At 49.4% G+C, this 24,838-nt stretch overlaps 1 protein-coding gene across 3 annotated transcripts in view; it reads right to left on the bottom strand.

The window, feature by feature from the left end:
* The window catches only part of P4HA3 (prolyl 4-hydroxylase subunit alpha 3), a 38,636-nt gene that overhangs the window by 6,205 nt on the left and 7,593 nt on the right, over positions 1-24,838 (bottom strand). For 2 of the 3 annotated variants that reach the window (XR_001794134.3, XM_008264084.4), the window contains exons 2-9: positions 24,599-24,741; positions 23,699-23,922; positions 18,038-18,187; positions 12,801-12,852; positions 9,397-9,560; positions 8,986-9,162; positions 2,210-2,274; positions 504-663 (exon numbers count right to left, since the gene is read on the bottom strand). Coding sequence is in view for 2 of the 3 variants with exons in the window: in XM_008264084.4 (XP_008262306.3) it covers positions 504-663; positions 2,210-2,274; positions 8,986-9,162; positions 9,397-9,560; positions 12,801-12,852; positions 18,038-18,187; positions 23,699-23,922; positions 24,599-24,741 (1,135 nt within the window). In the remaining variant the exon portion in view is untranslated. The remainder of the gene's footprint in view (positions 1-503; positions 664-2,209; positions 2,275-8,985; positions 9,163-9,396; positions 9,561-12,800; positions 12,853-18,037; positions 18,188-23,698; positions 23,923-24,598; positions 24,742-24,838) is intronic. The other variant, XM_051822340.2, reaches the window with a different exon arrangement.

Consider the following 24,838-nt stretch of genomic DNA (forward strand, 5'->3'; position numbering starts at 1 on the left):
CAACTTTAAAAAGAAAAAAAACAAAATGCTCTATGTCCTTTACATTTCCATATACAATTTTAGAATCAGCATGTTAATTTCTACCAAAAAAAAAAAAAACTCCTGGAATTTTAATGAAGTTGGGGTTGAATCTATAGATCAGTTTTGGAGAGATTTTTATACTCCTCAGAAATCATTTTATACTGTCAGCAAAAGTGAGCAACTGAGATGCTGGTGAAAGGACAGTGACCAGAAGGAGGACAATCCTCATGGGGAGACCCCAGGAGAAGCAGGAGAGACAATTCCTTTCCAGACCACATTCTCCCCCAGCTAGCAAACCTCGGAAAGGCGGATGGCACTCGGAAGACAAAGAATCAGCAGCAGTCAGCTTGAAACTAAGCCTTTCAAATATTCCTGGAATAAGAATCTTTGTTGTAAGATTTCGATTAGTATTCCCTGACAGCCCTACAACAGCTCTGCCTCTGCCCTGGCTCCCCACCCCATAGCCCTGGCCCCACGGTCACCGTAGCATGGTCGAAGTGAGGCTCATAGTGCCCTCCGATTCCGTAGTTCACCACCTGGAGGTACTCCGCGTAGGGAGGCTGGACATCGAGGCCGGTGAGGGCAGCGATGCGGTGGTCCAGGGTCACCAGCATTGGGTCTACCGTGTCCTTCAGCCAGGCACTAAAACGTAGATTGCATCATCAATGCTCTGGGGCCACAAATGACTCAGTGATGTCTGAATGGATGATGTCAACCGCCAGAAGGCAGGCAGGCAGGCAGGAAACTCTCGTGTTTACAAAGATACCCAAGACAAAGCTATTGCTTTCAAAGGCTCCTGCATTATGGAAGAAAAGACCAGCACAAATATAACTAAGTATCCATCAAGATAGAAAAAAATGAAGACTTTCAATTACTGGGGAGTACAGAGGAGGGAGAAGTTAACTCTGTGAGGTATTGCCATACGATGGCGGCATTGCCATACGATGGCGGCATTTAAGCAGAAGTTTGAAGGGGGCATAAAGTGTCAATACTCACAGGTGGAAAACACGCAGGGATATTCGAGCCTTAAGAAGCAACATGAGCACAAACATGGAGGTGTGACTATGAGTAACACAGGCAGATGCCAAAGCACTTGGTCCATAAAAGAAGTAGGGGGAGATAAGGCTGGGAAAGTGGGCTCAGGGCATGAGGAAGCCGGGGACACGTGGCAAGGCATCTGGATTTTCTTGGTGGATAATGGGCAGTCTGTGAAGGTGTGTGGGCAGGAAAGAGATCTGGCACTGAGGGAGGGGTTCCCTGATGACCTCCGAGAGCCCAGTTCCAGGGAAGCTGTGTGGACAGAGCTACATCCAGAGGGTTGGAGCCTGATGCAAGAGGAGGAGGAGGAGATAGTTTTTTGATCTGAAAAGTGAAGAAAATACCATCTCCTCCCCTGAAATCAATGAATCTATAGATAAAGTTGATTTTTCTCTGACACAAGAATATTACAAGGGTTAGAGAAAGCAATTAGGCTGAGGTTGCATGGGACCTTCTTAAGCTGAGAAAATGATTCCTCACGTCAGAAGTCCTTAAATGGACCAGACCAAGTAAGTTCAGCCCAATCATTCGGAATCAAAGTTTTCATCACTCCCCTCACTTCCCAGCCACCCATGCAGGGGTTGGGCCTCTCCCCCAGGATGCCAGTCTCATGGCTTGGATAGATTCCTCCTCCTGCTGTGCCACTAGTCCTGACCTCACAGTGCGAATACAGGGTTGCAGAGGGAGGTGGCGGGGTGGGGGGGTGGGGGGAGCCAAGCTCCCTCCTCTGAACCTTTCCCTCAAGAGGAGCTGCTGGGCCAGGAGTCTGCTCAACCCTCTTGCCCAAGTGCTGGCAAGTCAGGCCTTGCACAAGTCAGGAGGCAGGAATGCACGGGACTGAATTCTCTAGAAAAGCAATCCTAATTAGGAGAGCAACTGTGCACTCATGTTTTGGTTGAGGGCATCCACACTTTTTCTCAAGTCCTGCTCCAATGGCCCTCTAGCTAAATCCTCAGACTATGTAACAACCTGGGTAAGGTCCTTGGGTGAGGAGAGTCAAAACTGCTTCCTCCTTTCAGAAAGGATGTATGGGTATGGACATGAACCCTGGGCTCTCCAGCGGCCTCTCTGGCAGCACCTGAGTGGCCGCTGCTGACCAGGCCATGTGGTGGCTCAGGCCCAAGGGCAGGCAGCGGGCAGACTGTCTCACCTTTTGCTGATGCGGTACTCCACTTGCAACTGCTGCTCCCCTGAGGCCACCACGGATCTCTGCAGCTGGTGGGGAAAACATGAGACGAGGTCCAGGTAGTCAGGGGCCACAGGGCAGGGCCAGGCCAGGGCTCTGTCATGGCCCCATGTCTTTGAAGTATAAGCACAATGATCTCCATTTCCTCCCTCATTAGAGGGTGTTTCGCAACACGGTACAAGCTTAAGGATGGTGACTGGTTGTAACACAGAAGGTCCTAAGTGACCAGAAGGCTCTTAGAGGTGAGAACAGCCTGTAGCACCGTATCTGGCAGTAAGGGTTCCACGATGGTTTGCTGAACTGGAATAAACTGGTATTTGAATCCCTTTTGTATCTGCAAGACCAGCGAGGCGAGGTCAGGGCTGCTGCTCATTCATCTCTGTGTCCCAGCGCTGGGCATGGGGCCCGCCCTGTGGGAAGCACTTGGTGTTTGCTGGATGAAAGAATGCCCCTGACAGCTGGAAGCCCTGTGCTCAGAGGCAGCCGCTCCTCTGGAACAGTGCTGTCTAAAGCCTTTCCTTACGCAGAATCAAACGCTCTTCTGCCGCATCTGCCTTAATCATGAGAATCAACAACAGGTTTGGAGTCACCACTAACTGAATGTCTCGAATTTGTTCTGAATTCCTGGGTTCGGTATTCACGTTATTTATGAAGTGCTTCTGAATTACAAAACCACTGGACTAGGGACAGAAAGACACTGTGTATTCACATAGGGTTGCGTCTGCTTCTGCCTCTGTCACCAGGATGCCATTTCCCTGCGGGCAAGGCCTCCTCCTTCCAGTGTGCACCCCCAGGCTCCAGAGGAGGCCGGGCAGGGACCTTGGTTAAGTGAACAAATGAATGGATGAGGCCGGGCCCTGGGCTGCAAGATAATCAGAGGCCCTGGGGCCAGGCCTGGTGCTTTCCAGGCAGTCAGGGGCTACCAGGGCAAAGAACCAAGGAAGACCAGCAAGACGGACCTCTGCTCTTCCCTAAGGCTCCCGGCACTCTCCCTGCCGCTAAACCAGGTGGACAACTTGGGCATGACCTCTGCCTTTCCCTGGGCCCACTCCCCACCTATAACATGCTGCGCATGAACAGCACATTCTGGGGAACTCTTCTCTGCCCATTGTTCTCCGAGAGCAAAACCAATGGCCTAGGGAGTCCTCTCTCACCCAATTACAGGGCCACCTCGCATTTAATTCCTTTAGCAATCCCTTACTGTCTCCTAACAAGTCCCTCGCTGTTTGGCACTTATATTTATGAGTTGTTCTCTGTCCCAAGCATTGTGCTAGGCCCTGGAAAAAGAGCATGTTAAACAAGACAGCGTCTCTGCCTGTAAGTCATCTAATGGGTCACAGTGGGCAAGAACAGGGTGCCACGGAAATATCAAGAAGGGCAACTCACCCATCCCTCTAAGGAACAGGACAGCTTCCTGGGATACCCACAAGAGACATGGGAATCATACAGGTGAAGAGAAGTCAAGGGTAGTGTTCCAGCAGAGAGCGCTAGAGAGAGAGAGAGAGAGCGAGAGCATGGCCTACTCACAGCAAAGAAAACTGCAGCTGTAGTGCCGGGTGGAAGGGGAGATGCGGAGGAGCGGGCAGCAGCCAGATCACAGAGCTTTGTAAGTATTTGAGAGTGAAAGTGACCTATCAGACAGTTTAAGCAGGACCACTGTTGTGGTGCAGCAGGTAAAAGCTGCCGCCTGTGACGCCCGCATCCCAGAAAAACAGTGGAAAATGGCCCAAGTGCTTGGGCCCCTGCACACGCATGGGAGACCCAGATGGCCAGTTCCAGGCTCCTGGCTTCCACCTGGTGAAGCCTTGGCTGCTGCTGACATTTAGGGAGTGAACCAGCAGATGGAAGATCTCTTCCTCTTTCTGTGTCTCCCTTTCTCTGTCACTCTGTCATTCAAATAAACAAAATAAATCTTTAAAACAAGTTTATTTATTTGGCCTTTTAAAGATTACTCTGGCTATGTGTGGCATAACATGCGGCAAGGCATTTCAAGAGCGATTAACAGGTAGTACCTGCTGATTTACGGTTTAGGTAGGAGACAGGAAGCTACCCCATGGAGCTGCTAGTGACACCACACAACACATAAGCACAGCACAAGTTCAACATCAAGGACCAAATAACTGACCATAAAGGAACAGGCTATTGTATGTGGCTCAGAAAGTGCTCCAGGAGTGGGCATTTGGCACAGTAGTTAAAGACACTAATTGGGATATATCATTTTTTAAAAAAGATTTATTTATTTATTTATTTGACAGAGTTACAGATAGAGAGAGACAGAGAGAAAGATCTTCCTTCCGTTGGTTCACCTCCCACATGGCCACCATGGCCGGCGCGCTGCGCCAATCAGAAGCCAGGAGCCAGGTGCTTCCTCCTGGTCTCCCATGCAGGTGCAGGGGCCCAAGCACTTGAGCCATCCTCCACTGCCTTCCCGGGCCACAGCAGAGAGCTGGACTGGAAGAGGAGCAACCAGGACTAGAATCCGGTGCCCATATGGGATGCCGGTGCCGCAGGTGGAGGATTAACCAAGTGAGCCACAGCGTCGGACCCAGGATATATCATTTTACCTGGGTTTGAGTCCCAGTTCTGCTCCCAGTTCCCGTTTCCTGGACGCAGCAGGTGATAGTTCAGATTGGTTGAGTCCTTGTGACCCATATGGTCAGCTCAGCTCCCAGCCCCTGCTGACGCAGGTATTTGGTGAGTGAACCCATTGCTAGGACATTGTTTCTCTGTCTCTCAAACAGAGAAGTGCTCTGAGAAATAAGTTTGCTCAAAGTACTGGTGTAGGTAGGCCAGAGTGGTCATTCCTGGCAGGACTAGTCAGGCAGGACCAAGACAGGCATGGGGTTTCAATGGAGTCTCTGTGGGTGGGTAGGATGTGGAGAGAAGCAATAAAAGGCCTTGGGAAAGGGAGAGTGACTAGGAAGCAGATGGATCCAATGCGAGCCACTGAGCCATCTGTGCTTGGTCCCCCTGGGGGAGCCATTACCCTATAAGGCGCACAGGACTGACTCTTGGGTGAGCCCCAGCCCAGATGGGCATCAGCCTCGCCGGCGAGCTGCTTCTGGGGAAAGGGAGTGTGGCCGGGTCCGTGCATGCCAAACGGATGACCCGACCACGAAGCATTCAGCGAACATCTCCGGGTGCCCCGCCTGTCCCATCACCATGGCAACAGAGCTGTTAGCAGGAAAAAGCCGCCTCTGCTGCTGGCCAAATGCAACCGACTGTTGACTCACTGAGAAGCTGAAGCTATGAAAATACATTGTTCTCATTCGCCAGTGGAGCTTAATCATCCCCAAAACCTTCTGTGCAGATTCTCGATTTGCCAGGAGTGCCCGAAGGAATGTTATTGCTCCCTCTCTCCCTCCGAGCCCGTCTGTCAGTGTCTCCCTTACGGTCACAGACCTGATGATGACACGCGCCCATTTAAACCGTGCAGCAGCTCTGCCACCACCTCCGGGATCAAACCCGGACTCCCCAGCATGGCCTGTGTGCATCTGCTAATGGCACCCCTCTGTCCAGCCCTCTCTCCCCACGCCTCCCACCCTGTCTCTCCCACACTTCAGCCACGAAGTGCCTCCCCACCCCCCGAACACACCTGCACGTGTGCTTTTGCCCTTACTCTGAAGTGGTGGACTTCACCTCCCCAGGGAGCCTGCTCCTCCCTCTTCTCCCCATCAGCTTTTCTTTTTTTTCTTTTCTTTTTTTTTTTTTTTCTTTTTTTTGACAGGCAGAGTGGACAGTGAGAGAGAGAGAGACAGAGAGAAAGGTCTTCCTTTTGCTGTTGGTTCACTCTCCAATGGCTGCCGTGGCCTGCGCGCTGCGGCCGGCACATTGCACTGATCCAAAGGCAGGAGCCAGGTGCTTCTCCTGGTCTCCCATGGGGTGCAGGGCCCAAGGACTTGGGCCATCCTCCACTGCACTCCCGGGCCACAGCAGAGAGCTGGCCTGGAAGAGGGGCAACTGGGACAGAATCTGGTGCCCCGACCGGGACTAGAACCTGGTGTGCCGGCGCCGCAAGGCGGAGGATTAGCCTATTGAACTGTGGCGCCGGCCCCCATCAGCTCTTCATCCACCTACTTTTTCTTCAAAGTAAGGCTCACTTTTACAAAATTTTTTTTGGAGAGAGTAAAACAGAGAGCTCCCATCCACAGGTTCACCCTCCAAATGCCTGCACAGGGCTGAGACAGTCTGCCCTGTAGATGGCAGAGGCCCAGTCACTTGAGCCACCTCCTGCCCCCTCCCAGGGGAGCATAAGTGGGAAGCTGGGATTGTGACTGAAGCCAGATATCGAACCTCGGCACTCTGGAATTGGACATGGGATGTGGTGTAGTTTTTTAAAGATTTCTTAAAAATTTATTTGAAAGGCAGAATTAGAGAGAGAGGTAGAGACACAGAGAGAGAGGTCTTCTATCCACTGGTTCACTCCTCAAATGGCCACGACAACTGGAGCTGGGCCAGGCCAAAGCCAGGAGCCAGGGGCCCAAGCAGTTGGGCCATCCTGGATCGGGACTCAGGACTCGAACCGGCACCCAGCCCCCAGGATGTAGTATCTTACGTGACATCTTAACCACAGGCCCAAATGCCTGCTCCAAGGGAAGCTCACTTTTTAGGCTGCTACGGCACAATTCTCTGCACACCCTTCTATTACGGCACATATCATAGGATATTGTAAACATTTGCTTTCTCCCCCTTGTGCAGTTAGCTCCTAAAGGGAAAGGAGCAGCACTTCCTCTCCTTGGAGAAGCCCAGTGTCCCATCTGGCGCGGCCAAGCAGGCTCCGCACTTCAGCTGCTGCCACGCAGCCTCCGCGCTTCAGCTGCTGAATGAATAAACGGCTGATGCGTGAGCGGCACGGAGGGAAGCCCCGGTGTCTACCTGGACATAAGCCACTCCGAGGCACTATGAATCTTTAAAGAGGCCACATGCTTATTGCAGGGAGGTAGGCACACTTCCCGGGGGTGGGGGTGAAATGTCCCCTGCCCCTTGACATTCAGCTTGTCTGGGTGACTGCGGTGCCCCCCACCACAGAAGGATTCAACGTCCCCCCGGGCTCAGCAGCGGTGTCCCCACACTTCGCTTTGACCAGAGGAACATGGAAGGAAGTAGTGACTGGTACTTCCAGACAGAAGCTTTCAGGGCCAGCTCATGTTTGCCATCACTGTCTTTTTCCTTATGCACAAGACTGGCAAGGTCCCTAACAGAGGCTGCTGTGCCAGGCTGTGTGTGTTGGGGGGTGAGGGGATGGGGTGCTGTGGCACAGCAGGTGAAGCCACCACCTGTGATGCCTGCATCCCATGTGGGTACCGGTTCGAGTCCCAGCTGCTGCACTTCTGATCCAGCTCCCTGAGGGTGAGTCTGAGAAAGAGCCTAAGATGGCCCAACTGCTTGGGCCCCTGCACCCATACAGGAGACCTAGAAGAAGCTCCAGTGTGCCTATTTGGGGAGTGAACTGGCGGATGGAAGATCTCTCTCTGTAACTCTGCCTTTCAAATACATAAACTGAATCTTAAACCACAACAATAATGAAAAGCAGAGTGTGGGGCAGAGCTGCAGCCCACCCAACACAGGTAAGGTGAGAAAGAAACAAACTTTTGCTGTTGTCATCTTGGAGATGTGGGGGCCACTTGTCACCAAGCATGACTTAGCACAGGTGAATTCACACCACAGGCAGAACAGCACAGCAGTGATGCTCGGAGCTCCGAGCCCCAGCTGTGGCCCTGGCTGCATGTGTGACTACACGCGAGGCCCTCTCTGGGACAATTTCCTTGTTACCTGGAGAAGGAAGCTGAACTAGATAATCTTCCCACTTGGCGAGTCTGGAAATATGTACCACGATGTCACTCCTTGCCCTCACCATGCCATGCCTTGCTGCTTCTACCAACTGCAATCTTGAGTCACTTAACGACTGGGATATATTCAAGAACTTATATCGTTAGGCGATGCCATCATTGTGTGAACAGCACAGAGTTAACTTACATGAATGAAGACAGCTTGCATGTTCCTGGCCATACTATCTTATGGGAACACCATCACAGAGGGAGTCCCTTAGTGATTAGACCATCGTTATACAATTTTGTAAGGCATGGTGGACGTTTGGTGGGGAGTTTTTAATTTTATTTAAAAATAATGCTTATTTATTTTCATCTAATTGAAAGAGAGAGAGAGAGAGAGATCGAAATCTTCCAGTCACTTGTTTACTGCAACAGCCAGGACTGGGTTAGACCAAAGCCAGAAGCCAGGAACTCCGTCTGGGTCTCCCACATGGGTGGCAGGAACCCAAGTACTTGGGCCATCATCTGTTGCCTCCAAGGCGCTTTAGCAAAGGCTGGATCAGATGCACGGAGTAACTGGGACTTGAATTGGCACTCCCATATGGGTTGTGGGCATCCCAAGCAGTGGTCTAACCCATTGCCAACAACACTGACCCCTATTTAGCTTTTGAGGTTGAATTCACAGACAAGGATGCGCACAAGTCTCCAGTGCACCATTTGCTGAGTTTTGATAAATTCATACAGCTGTGTGCTCCCTAGCAGCATTCTGAGGGCACATTTTCAACACCTCCAAGGAAATCCCCTTGTTCAACACCCTAGTAGTTAACCTTTTCCCCACAGAGGCAAGCACTATTCTAATTTCTTCCACCAGTCGGAACTCCTGGACTGGGAAACCTGTCCTCCTGTTCCCAGACTCCAGGCCTGGGAAGACACCAAGAGAAGTCCTGGGCAGGCTTTGGGGACACTCACCCACGGTTCTGCAAGCTCTCGAATCTTGTGAGCCTCCGAGTCACTAACAAAATCATGGTAAAGTGCGACGTAGGGCTCCAGGTGGATGACCTCCTTCCGGATGGGCTGGAGCAGCAGGTAGGGGCTGGAGTTGGTCTCATACGAGCAGTAGAGGCTGGGGATCTGGTAGTGAGTGGGCTGGAAGGGAAGAGTGGAATCAGTGGAAGAAAACAGGGTCTGGGTGCAGAAACCAACTCCGGGGAACCATGACATAGAAACCTGGCAGGTGAGATACAGAATGTGAATACTCGGACGCTGTCCACGTGAGCTTCACCGCTCACACCAGCCCTCCCCGTCATGTCACCCCAACTCTGGCTTCTCACTCTCAAGTTAAGCATGTCCCCCTCTGTCTCTTCCCTTGACGAATCCTACCTGGGAGCCCAGGGTCTGACACAAGCCCTCGTAGGTGTCTCTGGTCTGCAGGTGGGGGACATTGGGCCTCTGGATGACAGCTTCTGTTACTGCCTGGCCGGGGCTCTCTGCCAAGAGCCTTTCATATTTCAAGACATTCCTGGCCATCCTCTTATTGTCGGGGCCTGGAAGAGACCAGAGCAGGGAACAATGCAGACAAACCCTGGGCACAGGGTGAGCTTCCTGTCATGCAGGACGGCAGTCAGACCCCTCCGATGTATCCTCACACCAATGCACAGGAGGGGGTGTAAGGCCCTCACTCCCAGAGGGAGCTCCTGGCATCAAACAAAGACCACTCAGGCCTGTACAAAGGTACACAGGGCTTAGGGAAAGAAAGACGTGCCAGACTAAGGGATCATGAGGGAGGATGCTCTGGCACAGTGTGATGGTCAGTTTTGTTGTAAAGGGAAAGACTTCATGTATTCATTCATTCATTTACCAACCCATTCAATAAACACCCAACGAACATCTACCATGGACTTGGTACTATGGTAGAGACCAACCTCCCAAGCTTAAAGTCTAATGGCGAAAAGGGACACTTAAAGCAGGAAAACGAGTACAATGAATGAAAGTCCAGAGAGCCACAGCCTAAGCAGAGGGACCCAGACTGTTCTTCCCTGGAGAACTGGAGGTTAATTTACCCTCAGCGCCACACTATCCTTCAAATTCCCTAACTTGTCTAGACACAGAGCAGTGTGGGCCAAGGGGGTTCTAGCCTGGATTCTCACGTGGCCCTTGGGATCCCCAGGGAATGTGTGCCTTTTTTGTGTCCACTTGTTTGTACCTTCTGGCTGCAAGATGCCCCATGGTTGGCAGCCACCAGTGGCCTGCTGGCTTCCAGGCCTGGTTCTCAGTGTATCTCAGAAGGAGGTGCTGAACTGTTCTAAGGCTTCCTGAGGAGCTCAATTTGCTTCTCACCACCACCACCACAATACCACCAATACCATCACCACCATCACTACCACTACCACCAACCACCACCACCATTACCACTACAACCACCACCACATCACCACCACCACGACACCACCACTACCATCACCACCATCACTACCACCAACCACCACCACCATTACCACAACTACCACCACCATTACCACCACATCACCACCACCACACCACCAATACCATCACCACCATCACTAACACCATCACTACCACCACTACCACTACCACATCATCACTACCACCACAACCGCTACCATCACCACCATCACTACCACTACCACCAACCACCACACCACCAATACCATCACTACCACCACTACCACCATTACCACCACATCACCACCACCACACCACCAATACCATCACCACTATCACTAACACCCATCACTACCACCACCACCACTACCATATCATCACTACCACCACAACCACTACCATTACCACCACCACTACCACTACAACTACCACCACCACCACCATCAGTACCACCACTGCTGCCACCACATGACCACCACTCCGTGACAACAACCACCACCACCATTATCACTACTACCACCATCACCACTACTACAACCACCACCACCACCACCACCACCCTGGCAAAAGATGAATGGAGGGCCCAGGAATCACTATGCTTTCTTAACAAAAGGAGAAATGAAGTTTTAGAGACTGGAAATTTGATGAGCCAGTGAAAAGACTGCAAAGCTAGACAGGACACTGGGGACTCTGATTTGGCAGGTCCTGTGCATCCGCCCATCACAGCACAGATTCTAATCGATCAAGCATAAAGAAACAAAATAGGGTTGGGTTATACTTTTGCTGACACTGCTTATCACCAGTATGTTTCCAGACCACACAGCTACTTCTGTATCCTACTGTTTGGCAAACTGTCAGAAAGGAATAATGTTAAAATCATGCAATTGCCGCCTGTGAGAAATTGGTCTTAGGACTCTCCTTGGATGCCAAAAGCCAAAGATGCTCAAGTCCCTTACATAAAATGGTCTAGTATTTACACATAACCTATGCACATCCTGTTACAGTTTAAATCATTTCCAGATTACTTATATCTAATGCAATGTAAATGCTGTGTAAATAGTAGTCAAGCTGTATTGTTCAGGGAACAATGCCAGAGGAGAAGTCTGTATATATTCAGTACAGATGTCCTGCTTTTTCTCAAATGTTTTCAATCTGTAGTTGGTTGAGTCCATGGACTCGGTGGATATGGAGGGCTGACTGTACTAAATGGATTCATTAAAAAGTTATGGGTAAATACAGTTGTACAATCCTACATGAAATACTTAAACGTAATTGAAACATTGCTGATCTTGTGTTTTATTTTGGTATCTAACTACCTTATTAAAGAAAAACCTAGGAAGCTATCTGCCATTAGCATGTTGAACAAAAACAGCCAGGCTGAGCTAGGCAGCGCTTCCCTCCCGCTGGCTCGTGTTGCCTTTAGCAAGGCACTCCCTGAAGTGGGGCTGAAGCTCAACTCTGCGGCCAACTGGGCAGGACACGTGCACAGCCAAGTGGGCTCCGGTCCCAGGGCAAGAACTGCTATCTGTCTGTGAGCTGCCCAAGCGAATGCTCCTCTGAGTCACTCTCCCTCCTGCGCCCACGGCACACACTGACTTCATTCATGCCTGGGTCGACCTCCAAAACCTGGGTCTTTACAACGTCTCTGAAGAAACCAGCTTCTAATCTGGCCTGGCTCCCACTGAAGCCACACTGCGCTGGAACTGCTTGGGGTGGAGGAGGAAAGGGGCAGGTTGGTATCTTCTTGGTAATGCAAGCATTTCCCCTGATACATTGTGAGCAAGATTTCATCCGGAATTTGAAATACACCTTAGGTGATGGGAGTAGACTGTTTCACTTGCAGGGATTAAAGGCCAGGAGCAGAGAGTATTTTCTGTAAGTTAAGTCTGTGGTTGGCTTATCTTTCTTCAAACTAATTAACTAATTAATTTAATTGTATATATTTCTGGGGGTACAGTGTGGTAATTCAGCACGTGTATATGATATGAGATGACCAAATCAGGATAATTAACATTTCTAGTCCTTAAACATTTATGATTTGAGTTGGAAATCTTCAAACTTCTCTCTTTCAGTTTTCTTTATAAAATAGATAATAAATTGTTGCAGGCTGCCGTCACGCTGCAGGCTCTGGGGCCCTGGAACTTACTCCTCCTGGCTAACTGCAGGTTGCTACTCATTATCTATCCTCCCGCTCCCTTCTCCCCTCCCCAGCCATTGGTGACTGCTATTCCTCCCTCTACTGCCACGAAATCAACTTTTTTAAAGCTTCTACATATGAGTGAGAATATGCAGTATTTATCTGTACCTGAGTTATTTCCCCTACCATCACATCCTCCAGTTCCACCCACGTTGTGCAAATAATAGGACTTATCATTACTTACTGTAGAGAAGAAATTCTTGAGACAGGCTGAGGGCACACGAAACATTTCCTGCCTTATTTTAAAAAAAGAAAGAAAAGGAAAGGAAAGTATTAACTGCACTGAGGCTACCTTCTCTGATCAAATCATTACATGGATCTAGAAAAAAAAAAAAAACAACCATTTAACAGAATATTCTTTCCACAGGCACAGGTAGATAACAAGGTTCATTGAAAACAGCAGCAGAGGGGCTGGCATTGTGGTATAGTGGGTAGAGTCACTGCCTGCAGTGCCAGCATCCCATACTGGCACAAGTTTGAGTCCCTGCTGCTCCGCTTCTGGTCCAGCTTCCTACTAATGTGCTTGGGAAGGCAGCAGAGTGTGGCCCAAGTGCTTAGGCCCCTGCACCCACATGGGAGACTTGGATGAAGCTCCTGGATCCAGACTGGCCCAGCTCCAGCCATTGCAGCCATTTTGGGGGAAAGCCAGAGGATAGAAGGTCTGTCTGTTTCTGCCTCTCTCTCTCTCTGTCTCTCTCTCTCTTTCTGTCTCTCTCTGTAAAACTCTGCCTTTCAAATCAATAAATAAATCTTTTCAAAAAAGAGAAAGCAGCAGCAGAACTGGAACTGTGCAGGAGTCACAGCCCTCATTTGTAGATGACTTACTGCCACTCTCACCAGGGAAGGTGGAAAAACAAACGACAACAAACGTCCCGAAAGTGTGCAAAGCCACGGAATGACAGGGTGCTGTTATTCGGGTCTATTTTGTTACTAAACTTTAATGGAACTATGAAAACTCAAGTGAAAACATAATTTCTCCCCAAACTCAGTGCCTCCCAGAGTCTAGGAGGTGAGGGGGAAGCAGGCAAAGAAAGAACCGAAGAGCAACATTCCCCAGGGCACGGCACGGGCTCACTGCAGCCATGCAGCCCTGGACCAGCCAATGCACATGACAGGCACTGGGCTTCCAGATACACGTAGGGAGCAGGACCCCCGCCAGCGGGACTCGGCACTCCTCCGTGTGCTGCCGAGGGACGAGGAACGCACGGAAATGTAGCATCTCCCAGTCATTTCATTGGAACGAATTTAAAAAATCTATTTTTTAATGATAAAAGAAATAAGCACATTATAAAACATAGGAGAAATGGGAAAAAATACTTCACTGAAATGCACACTCTGTATGTACTTTTGGATAATATGTAGGTTTTTTTTTTTTTTTTTTTTTTTTTTTTCAAATCAGAGTTACAGAGAAGGGGAGAGACAGAGAGAGATATCTTCCATCCACTGGTTCATTCCCCAGATAGCCTCAACATCCAGGGCTGCGTCAGGCTGGAGCCAGGAGCCAGGGGCTTCATCTGGTCTCCCACATGGGTGCAGGGGTCCACGCACTTGGGCCATTCTCCATTGCTTTCCCAGATGCATTAGCAGGGAGCTGGATCAAAAATGGAAGAGCCAGGACCCGAAAGGATGCCCATATGGGATGCTGGCGGTGGCTTTACCCGCTGCACCACAGTGCTGGCCCCTGGATAGTATACAGTTTTACGAAGCTTTATCATGTGTTTTAAACACTTTTATTCCCTGCTTGTTTTGCTCTCCCTTGTTACTAGGAATATTAAAAAAAAAAAAATATTTATTTATTTTATTTGAAACGCAGAGTTACAGAGAAAGAGAGGGAGAGAAGTCTTCCATCTGCTGGTTTACTTCCCAAATGGCTGCAATGGCTGGAGCTGAGCCAGGCTGAAGCCAGGAGCCAGGAGCCTGGAGCCTCTCCCAGGTCTTGCATGTGGGTGGCAGGGGCCCAAGCACTTGGTCCATCCTCCGCTGCTTTCCCAGGTGCATCAGCAGGGAGCTGGATCAGAAGTGCAGTGACTGGGAATAGAACCAGCACCCATATGAGATGTCAGTGCTGCAGGCAGTGGCTTTACCTGCTATGCCACAGCACCGGCCTCCAAGAGTATTTTTATTTCAGTAAACACACTTCAGAAATAACACCATCAATGGCAGCATTTTACTCCAGGCAGAAGCCAATCCCAGAGGGGCTAAGCTTCCCTCTAGCCTTGTGCATATAGTTTCTAATGATTAATATCATGAATTATTCTGTTGTATATTTAACAGAGGGGCAGTTAAGTAATCTATAAATATCTTGCAATGTCAGCTGTTAGCCCAAGGTTATAGCTTTTCATACTCTTTGGGAAATGAAGAGAATTAAAATATAATTTAAGTAATTTTACTTGAGTACCTTGTAATGAAATAGAGTTACATTTTATGAAGAATACAATTAGAATTACTTGTGGCGTCCCTGTTGAATGTCTCTGGAAACGTGCACACTACATAACACTAAGTGAAAAAGGAGAGCACACACTTGCAGTAGATCATAGGATAAGAATAGCTTGCATTGGCCGGCGCCGTGGCTCAATAGGCTAATCCTCCACCTTGCGGCGCCGGCACACCGGGTTCTAGTCCCGGTTGGGGCGCCGGATTCTGTCCCGGTTGCCCCTCTTCCAGGCCAGCTCTCTGCTATGGCCAGGGAGTGCAGTGGAGGATGGCCCAGGTGCTTGGGCCCTGCACCCCATGGGAGACCAGGAAAAAGCACCTGGCTCCTGGCTCCTGCCAGGATCAGCGCGGTGCGCCGGCTGCAGCGGCGGCCATTGGAGGGTGAACCAACGGCAAAGGAAGACCTTTCTCTCTCTGTCTCTCTCTCTCACTGTCCACTCTGCCTGTCAAAAAAAAAAAAAAAAAAAAAAAAAAAAAAAAAAAGAATAGCTTGCATTTATTAGGGGATGGGTGTCATGCACTGTGTTAATGCTGTGTGTGTATTAGCTCATTTAAATCCTCACTTTCGAGGTAAGCACCATTAATGTTCTCCTTACACAGATGAGCAAACTGAGGCCCCAGGAGGTTAAGTCACCCTAGTTTACACAGCATTTGAACCCTGGTTCACCAGAGTCTAGAGCCTATGATTTAACCACTACATTCATCACTAACAATTACAAACAAAAGTTTTACTAAAACCTATAATGACTATGCATATCTATAATATATCTATTTGTTAAATTTTATGCCAATGAGAGGTCCATGGAGGGACACGCAGCTCTAGGTCGGGGGGGGGGGGGGGGGGGGGGAGATAAATCACCTGAAAGACAAGGCCTTATGCGCCCTCCTGCTGCGGCTAAGATAAAGAATGTGCTGTAAGAACGCAGAGGAGGAGAGTCTGGGAATGAGAGGAGCTCAGGAGACTTCCCAGAGCAGGGACATCTGAGCTGTGCCTTGCAGGGTGAGTAGGGAGAGGCAGCCGTAACAGGAGGAGGGCTCCAAGCCGGGGGAGATACAGGGACAGGAACAGGAGCAGTGCCTGGGCACTCTATTGAAACCCTGTCTTTCAGGGTCAGCTCTTCCGCTTTATCTCCTCCGAGTCTCTCCACATCGATTCCCCATTGTCTTCCTCTTTTAAAACTCAATTACTTTCCCCCTTTGTTCAATTCCATTACCCTATCTGAGCTTTCACACACAGCAATGGGGCAGGAGAGTCAGGAAGAGTACCGGGTCAGTTCACAAGGAAGATCCTTTACCCAGGACGTGCAGAACCCTGGACTCGGGGCTCTGAGAATAAATCTGCTGAGTGGGGCTGGCCCATCCACATCCTCCGCCTTTTTCCCAGAAAAAGGGGGGAAGAAAAAGAAATGTGGGGTACAGAAATGGTTTTATTCACTTTGGAAACTGCAGGGAACTGGGATCCTGGTGATTTTTCCCAGTTGTTGTTGTTGTTTTAAAGATTTATTTGTTTGTTTGTTTGTTTGAGAGGCAGAATCACAGACAGAGAGAGGGAGAGACAGAAAGAAAGGTCTTCCATCCCCAAATGGCCACAACAGCAGGAGCTGGGCCGATCCAAAGCCAGGAGCTTCTTTTGGGTCTCACATGCAGGTGCAGGGGCCCGAGCACTTGGGCCATCTTCTGCTGCTTTCCCTGGTGCATTAGCAGGTAGCTGGATCAGAAGTGGAGCAGCCAGGACTCGAACCGGTGCCCAAATGGGATGCTGGAGCACTTAGCCTACTACGCCACAGCGTTGGCTCCCCTAGTTGGTTCTGGAAGACTGTGCAGCTCTGGGAGGAAAGTAGGTTATGCAAACCCGATGATAGCAGCTTTTGCAGTTAGGGAAGGCAGATTCCACGTGAGGCCCAACAGGTAGCAGAGCAGCAATGCCAAGGCAAAGCAGCACCTGGAGGAGGCACCAGGGTAGTATGGACCGATGACACCAGCTCTGCAGCCGGCCACTGTCACCTTACGGCTGACTCAGCTGCAGGGGGAGAAGGTAGTGATCAAACCTTTTCTCCACGGCCCTATCACGGCCTAAGATCTGGGAAGAGTTACAGTTGATGAGAGCACAGAAGGTGGTCCACATTTCCTATGAGCTCAGTATGTATTCCAGGGGCAGGGGAGAGCCTGCCTCCCACGTGGGAGACACTGAGTGGGAAGTAGCCAGTGCGCTGGGAAGAGCACTGGACTGAGTCAGACAGACCTGTGCTCTAACCCCATCTCTATGGGCTTTGTGACAATGACTTTATTGGAGACTTGGTTTACCTACATGTGATAAGTGGAAAAAAATAAAACAACTGCCCTAACTTAGCACAGCTTGAGTCCCATTGGGAAAATGAAACAAATTAAGGGACATAAAAATGCTTACAAAATGATAAAGCCAATACAAAGCATTGCATTTCCTTTTTTGTTTGTTTCTCTTCAGAGGAAAACTTTATTTTCTTGTGACAAGCAAAGAAATCAGTAGGAAGAAATAGCTCCTTATAGAGTTTCTGGGGCTAGCTCTATGGTGCAGTGGGTTAAAACCACAGCCAACAGTGCTGGCATCCCATATGGGCACCAGTTTGAGACCCGGCTGCTCCACTTCCGATCCAGCTCCCTGCTAATGCACCAGGAAAAGCAGCAGGAGATGGGCCAAGTGCTTGGGCTCCTGCACACACATGGGAAACCTGGATGAAACTCATGGCTCCTGGTTTTAGCTTGGCCCAGCTTTGGCTATAGTGGCCATTTGGGGAGTGAACTAACAGATGGAAGATCTCTCTGTCTTGTCTCTGTCTCTCATTATCTCTGTATGCAACTCTGCCTTTCAAATAAATAAATAAAATATACAAAACAAAAAAGTATAAAATAATACATTCTGCTTCAGGCCAGCCTGAGGAAGGGCTGTCTAGGATCGTGGGTTTAAAAAATGATAAAAATAAAGGCCATGAACCTCAGGTACTCCCTTACCTGGAAATAGGCAAAGGCCAAGTGATCCAAGGCATCTTCCAGACTTGCCTCATCCTCTGTCTTCCACTCTCCATAAGATCCCCGGAAGAGACTGACAGCCTCCTCCAGCCATGGGATGGCGTGGTAGTAATCCCCCATGTCATAGGCTACCTGCAGGAAACACAGGGCCGTCACTCGGGACTTGGTCCACAGCTGGAGGAAATTAAATGTCAGATCCAAGAGTTACAGGGTTTTTGGAACCCAAGAAGATAGGTTTTAGTGTCAAATTCATTTTAATTCAGGCCACCAAGCATCTATTATATACAGGACACTGCATTAGGTGGAGGGCAGATACAGGGGTCTTGCATTTGAGGAATTTATAACCTGGAGCAGAAGAGAGAGATGAGCTCCAGTCACTATAACAAGGACATAAGGACATGAGTGCTCCAAGGAAAACACATCCCAGGCTGTGGAGGCCCAGAGAAGGGAGGAGGTGAGGATCTCAGCGGGCTTCATGGGAGAAGTGACATGAGCCTCCCTTGAAGACAGAGGAGGATTGCAACATGCAGACATTGGAAGAAAGAGCATTTTAAGACAAGGATACATTCACATAATTCATCGTGACTGAAGGGAAACTGAACACTAACTTAAGGCAGCATAGGGCAAGCAAATGACAGTCCTGAATGCCATGTTTTCATAAAGATAGCATCTTTAATTCAACACTTGCTGAGGTTTTATTATGTACCGGATAGTCCTCGTCCTTAAAGAGCTTAGGTCAAAAGAGGGGTGTATGTGTAAACCCATGATGAAGACACCGTAGTGAAGGAGGACCCGGGACGGCTGTGCAGCTCCGGGGCCAGAGCTGTTTTAGATGCTGGAATGCTGAGCAACAAGGCAATGCATCCCAGACACAGCTCCTGCCTCCGAACAGCTAACTAGAACACCAGAGCTGCAGATGGAATTTCCTGGAAGTCGGTGTTGGAGACAACTTGGCATTATAAAGTCGCAGAGTTGGCAGAAGTCTTACAAAAATGGTGGACTTTAGGTGTGCTTCCAGACAGGTCAGACTTAGAGGCAGTGAAATTCCACAGCCTGAATTATCAGTCAGCTCCTATCCCAGGTCCACCATCAACCTGCTGTTTATCTTTCAGATCTCAAGGTTCCTATCTGTAAAAATGTTGGGTTGAAAAATCACAAGAAAAAAAATGACTGAACTTTTCCACTTAACCACTTATTTCATTCAGATTTCCATGAAGAACTTCAAGTCTCACTAGTATGGCAGACTGAGGTAACTGAAATACTTCCAAATACTTAGATATTTTGAGTAATGTATAAAAACACTTTATCGTATTTTTCAAAAAAAAAAATGGGAAAAAACCAGGTACCAGAAACAAAAAATTAGCTAAAAAACTGAACAATATTTTTTTTTATAGGCAGAGTGGACAGTGAGAGAGAGAGAGAGAGAGAGAGCGAGAAAGGTCTTCCTTTAGCGTTGGTTCACCCTCCAATGGCCGCCGCGGCTGGCGCACCGCACTGATCCGATGGCAGGAGCCAGGTGCTTCTCCTGGTCTCCCATGGGATGCAGGGCCCAAGCACTTGGGCCATCCTCCACTGCACTCCCTGGCCACAGCAGAGAGCTGGCCTGGAAGAGGGGCAACCGGGACAGAATCCGGTGCCCCTACCGGGACTAGAACCCGATGTGCTGGCGCCGCAAGGTGGAGGATTAGCCTAGTGAGCCGTGGCGCCGGCCAACAATAATTTTTTTAAAGATTTATTTATTTATTTGAAAGTCAGAGTTACAGAGAGAGAGAGAGAGAGGCCTTCCATCTGATGGTTCACTCCTCAGATGGCCACAACAGCCGGAGCTGCGCCAGTCCAAAAGCAGCTGCTGAAACTACCTGGGATGCAGGCAGGGGATGGTCTAGGTAACCTTAGGCTATAATGCCCACACAAGGACAGAAAGTTAGCCTTCTGTTGCTCTCAAAAAACCTAGGCATTGGAATGAAGACACCATCATAAAACTGGATCACATGAAAAGCTGTATCTTAAGGGAAAGGGAGGCCCAGAAAACATCTTACCCATCGGCTTAGAAAGACAAGCAAATTGGTTTGTTTCTATCCGGCTTCTGTATAGGGAAATAAAATGGCTCCTTAGAATGTTCTCAACTTAGAGCCTATACTTCAATGTTAGTTTAGGGTTTAAATTTGCAATATTCATATGGTCAAATGCTCAGGCCAATAAATCACACAAAAATGGGTCTATTACAACCAGTGCTAATGCCAGAGTTCTCAGAAGAAGAAAACCCAAAACTCTCAGGAGGGCTATGCCCACAACTCTGGAGAGAGATTCTCCTGGCGGGGAAACGTCCTGGCGAAAAACCAGCTCCCAGTCGAACACGACAAACCACATCAGGAAATAAGCCCTCAGGAACAGATGCCAACAGTACGATGGGGATGGGCCAATTAAGAATTTCAGAAAATAAAAAGGCCGACCTGCTTTAAAACACTCCATGGCGGGGCTGGGTGGGGTGGGGTGTGGCGCAGTAGGTTAATCCTCTGCCTGCGGCACTTGCATCCCACATGGGCACCGGTTCTAGTTCTGGCTGCTGCACTTCCTATCCAGCTCTCTGCTAATGGTCTGGGAAAGCAATAGAACATGGCCCATTGGGCTCCCTGCACCTGCGTGGAGAGCCTGGAGGAGGTTCCTGGCTCCTGGCTTTGAATTGCTCAGTTGCAGCCATTCATTTGGGGAGTGAACCAGCAGATGGAAGACCTTTTTCTCTGTCTCTCCCTCTCTCTCTAACTCTACCTCTCAAATAAATAAATTTTAAAAATCTTTAAAAAAAATCCATGGGGGTGGACATTTGGCCCAGTGGTTAAGAAGCCACCCGGGGAGGGGGCAGCATTGTGGTATAGCAAGTAAAGCTGCCACCCGAGATGCTGACATGCCATATGGAAGCTGGCTTGTGTCCCAGCTGCTCCACTTTCAATCCAGCTACCTGCTGAAGGCCTGGGAAAGCATCAGAAGATGGCAGAAGTGTTGGGATCCCTGCACCTACATGGGAGACCGAGAAAAAGCTCCTAGCTCCTGGCTTCATCCTGGCCTAGCCCTTGTCATTGTGGCCATCTAGGGGAGTGAATCAGATTTTGAGATCTTTCCCTCTCTCTCTCCCTCCCTTTCTCTCTTGCTCTCTGTAACACTGACTTTCAAATAAAAAACAACAAAAAAAATCTTTTAAAAAATGCCACGTGGAATGCCCACATCACATATAGGAGTGCCTGGGTCCCAATCCCAGCTCTGCTCCCTATTCCAGCTGCCTGGGAAGCAACAATGATACCTCAAGTGCTTGGATCCCTGCCACCCACGTGGGAGAGCTGGATGGAGTTCCTGGCTCTTGGCTGTTGTGGGCATGTGGGGAGTAAACCAGAGATCTGTCTCTCTCCCTTTCAAATAAATTTTAAAAAATTTAAAACCCAACAGTCCAAGGGGGAAGGGATAGAGAAGTTCAGATGAAGCCAATTTGGTCACCTGTTAGTGACTGAAGTTTATTCTGTGACCTGGCAGTACCCCTTCCAGGTATTTATCTGAGAAGACTGAAACAAATGTCTACAAAGGAGATCCATAAGCGTATTAACGGCAGCTTTATCCACAGTCGCCCAAAGTGGGAACCATCCAAATATCCATCAACAGTGGACTGGCTAAACAGTCTGTGCTATACTGGAATAGTACTCAGCAATAAAAAAGAATGAATTACCAGCCAATGCAGCACTATGGATGAGTCTCAGAGACACAATGTGCCAGTACAATGTGCTGGGCTTCAGAAGGGAGGTACCTGTGGTCAAGACAGCGGGTAAGGATAGACTAGGAGGGGTAGTGCGGTGGGAGAGGTGAGGAGGAGGAGTGGAAGCTGAACACGTGTAACATCTTTCATAAAGATTTGGAAAAATATTTGAAACAGAGCGAAATTTGAACAGACAGTTCATTTCCATTTTAGATATAAGCACCTGTCATATTTTTCTACGTACTTATAGTTGAAATGTTTTTTCAGAATAAGTAGACAAATGCAGAAATAAAAATCACCAGTGAGACTTTTGGGATGTTACTTATTGAAATTTCAACATATGGCTTTAGTTCCAGAAAGGTGTCACTAATGAAGCTTATCCTGGTACCATAGATCAAGCCACGTTAACTCGATTAGCCATGAACGTGATGATTGAGCTCTGATCCCACCCAGGGTCTCAGGGAAGGCAGGAAGACACACAGAGAGGCTCAGGGCCATCCACTCTGCATGAATTCGAAAGACACAGGGTGTCAGGACGTGTGAGGTCCCCCTCTCACACCTGCCAACCAATACTGTAGGGACGGGGAGAACCCCTGCAATACGCATCCTCAGAATTAGGGAAAATTTTCTCCACTCCCTGCTGAGGCAAAGGCTGCCGAAGAGTAAACTGTAAAACGACCTCAGTGTGACTGTAACTGACCATTCGTCAAAGACCAATGATCCACCTCAGCTGGGAGGATCTGGAAGCCGGCTTCCTAAAGCAACGCTCAAGTGAGCAGCTCCAGTGTTGTTTTGCAGAGTTAGACAGTGAGAGAGAGAGAGAGAGAGACAGAGAGAAAGGTCTTCCTTCCGTTGGTTCACCCCCCAAATGGCTGCTATGGCCGGCGCACTGCACCAATCCAAAGCTAGGAGCCAGGTGCCTCCTCCTGGTCTCCCATGCGGGTGCAGGGCTCAAGGACGTGGGCCATCCTCCACTGCTTTCCCAGGCCACAGCAGAGAGCTGGACCGGAAATGTCAAAACACTGAAGCTGGCCGGCGCATTTATGCACATCTAGATTTATTGTTTGTTTGAAACAGTGTAATAAGGCCGGTGCCACGGCTCACTAGGCTAATCCTCCGCCTGCGGCACCAGCACTCTGGGTTCTAGTCCCGGTTGGGGCGCCAGATTCTGTCCCGGTTGCTCCTCTTCCAGGCCAGCTCTCTGCTGTGGCCAGGGAGTGCAGTGGAGGATGGCCCAGGTGCTTGGGCCCTGCACCCACAAGGGAGACCAGGAGGAGGCACCTGGCTCCTGGCTTTGGATTGGTGCAGTGCGCCGGCCGTAGCAGCCATTTGGGGGGTGAACCAACGGAAGGAAGACCTTTCTCTCTGTCTCTCTCACTGTCTAACTGCCTGTCCAAAAAAAAAGAGTCAGTGTTCCTAACGCTTAGGAAATGTTGCAAGGGATTCCAGAGAGCTTCCGGAGTCTTCAGAGTTTCCATGATCGGGCCAGCACATCGCCGGCTCTTACTCGCCTCCACACCCACCGTCCATCCGCTGGCGGGGTGCTCTACTTGGGGCAATGAAAGGTCCACTTCGCCCAGTTAGTGTCTGTTGCCCTGGTCTAATTAACCCCTTTCACTCCCAAGAGTGTCCTAAGTATATGATCACCATAGCTATCATGGAAAGAGAGTGGGATGTGGAGTTAAGAAATCAGGTTCAAAATTCAGTTCTGTTCCTTAAAATTGTGCAATCGGAGACCAGTTATTTATCCTCTCTGAAGCTTGGTTTCTTCCTCTGAAAACGGGAACGATATCCAATTTCCAAGTTGACTGTCAGTATTAGAAATATGTAAAAGCAATTGAGTCATGGCTATTTCATCCCCAGGAAACCAGAGCTGAGGCCCTGCCTCTGAGTATCGTTACCTTGCCTACTTGGAAGCAGTCGTCCGCCGTGAGGGAGAAGAGCCGCCTGGGGCTGTACAGGTCGGTGACGGTGGAGCCGGTGACCCTCTGAAAGACCCCGCGGGCCAGGCCCTTCACATTGAGCATGTAGACGTCCTGCAGCCGCATCAGGGCCCTTGCTGCTCCCTCCAGGTCCTCGAAGGCCGGGAGGTCGCCCTCCACCTTCTCAAAGCCATCCTTCAGAGCTGTGAAATATCAAAAACATGCATCTGCCATTCCAAGAAAACAGGTGCTGCTCATTGAGTACCTGCAAAGCGCGACCACCTGCCAAGTATTCCATGCGACAATGCTTTATTTTCCTTAGGGTTCCCAGCAGCAAGCACAGTTCCTGGTACAGAACGGATGCTTCAACACCATTTTCTGAATCAGAAACACCCAGAACGAGCGAGTGAGGAGTAAAGAGTAAAGCAAACACCTTCCTCATATTGCCCCTTCCTACGTGTCTCTGGGAAACCAACCCTTCTTCCTCCTCACTTCCCAAAACAAACTTCTTAGAGTACAAAGTGGAAAAAATTAGGAAAGTGATCTTGCTACAGATCACACAGTGCAGTGGCAATGATGTAATAAAACAGAAACTATGACAAGGTCTTACTTCCACCACATATGCAAATACCTGCTCTTCGCGGGACTGTGGTGAAGATCAAAGGAGAGAATGGACCTGCAAGCGCTTTCCTACGCCTACTCATCCGAGCCCATCGGCAAGGGGACCTGGGGCTTCGGACCCGTGAGAGCGCAGGAGATGAGGTGATCCCTACCCACTCCAGTACCCTCCTGCACATACATCTGAGCAGAACTTCTCTCTTCCTCCCAAGGCAGGGGACAGACGCTCCTCGCCTCCCCTCCAGCCCTGCCCCTGGTTACCTCGGATGTTCTCACTGGCCTCCAGACTGTGCACCACGTTCCTCCAGTCAGACTGCAGGCGTTTGATGAGGGTAAACGCAAGCAGGGGGTTAGCCACAGGGGTTGTTGAGTCCTCATGCAAAGAAAGTACCTTCTCATAGAATCTGAAAGAGAACAGAAGGATCTTACTTGCTGCTGATAGAGCCAGTCCACCTAGGGGAGGCTGGCATGGTGTACAGACAGTAAGAGCAGCCAGAATTG

Source organism: Oryctolagus cuniculus, chromosome 1 (genome assembly GCF_964237555.1).
Source record: "Oryctolagus cuniculus chromosome 1, mOryCun1.1, whole genome shotgun sequence".
Taxonomy (NCBI): domain Eukaryota; kingdom Metazoa; phylum Chordata; class Mammalia; order Lagomorpha; family Leporidae; genus Oryctolagus; species Oryctolagus cuniculus.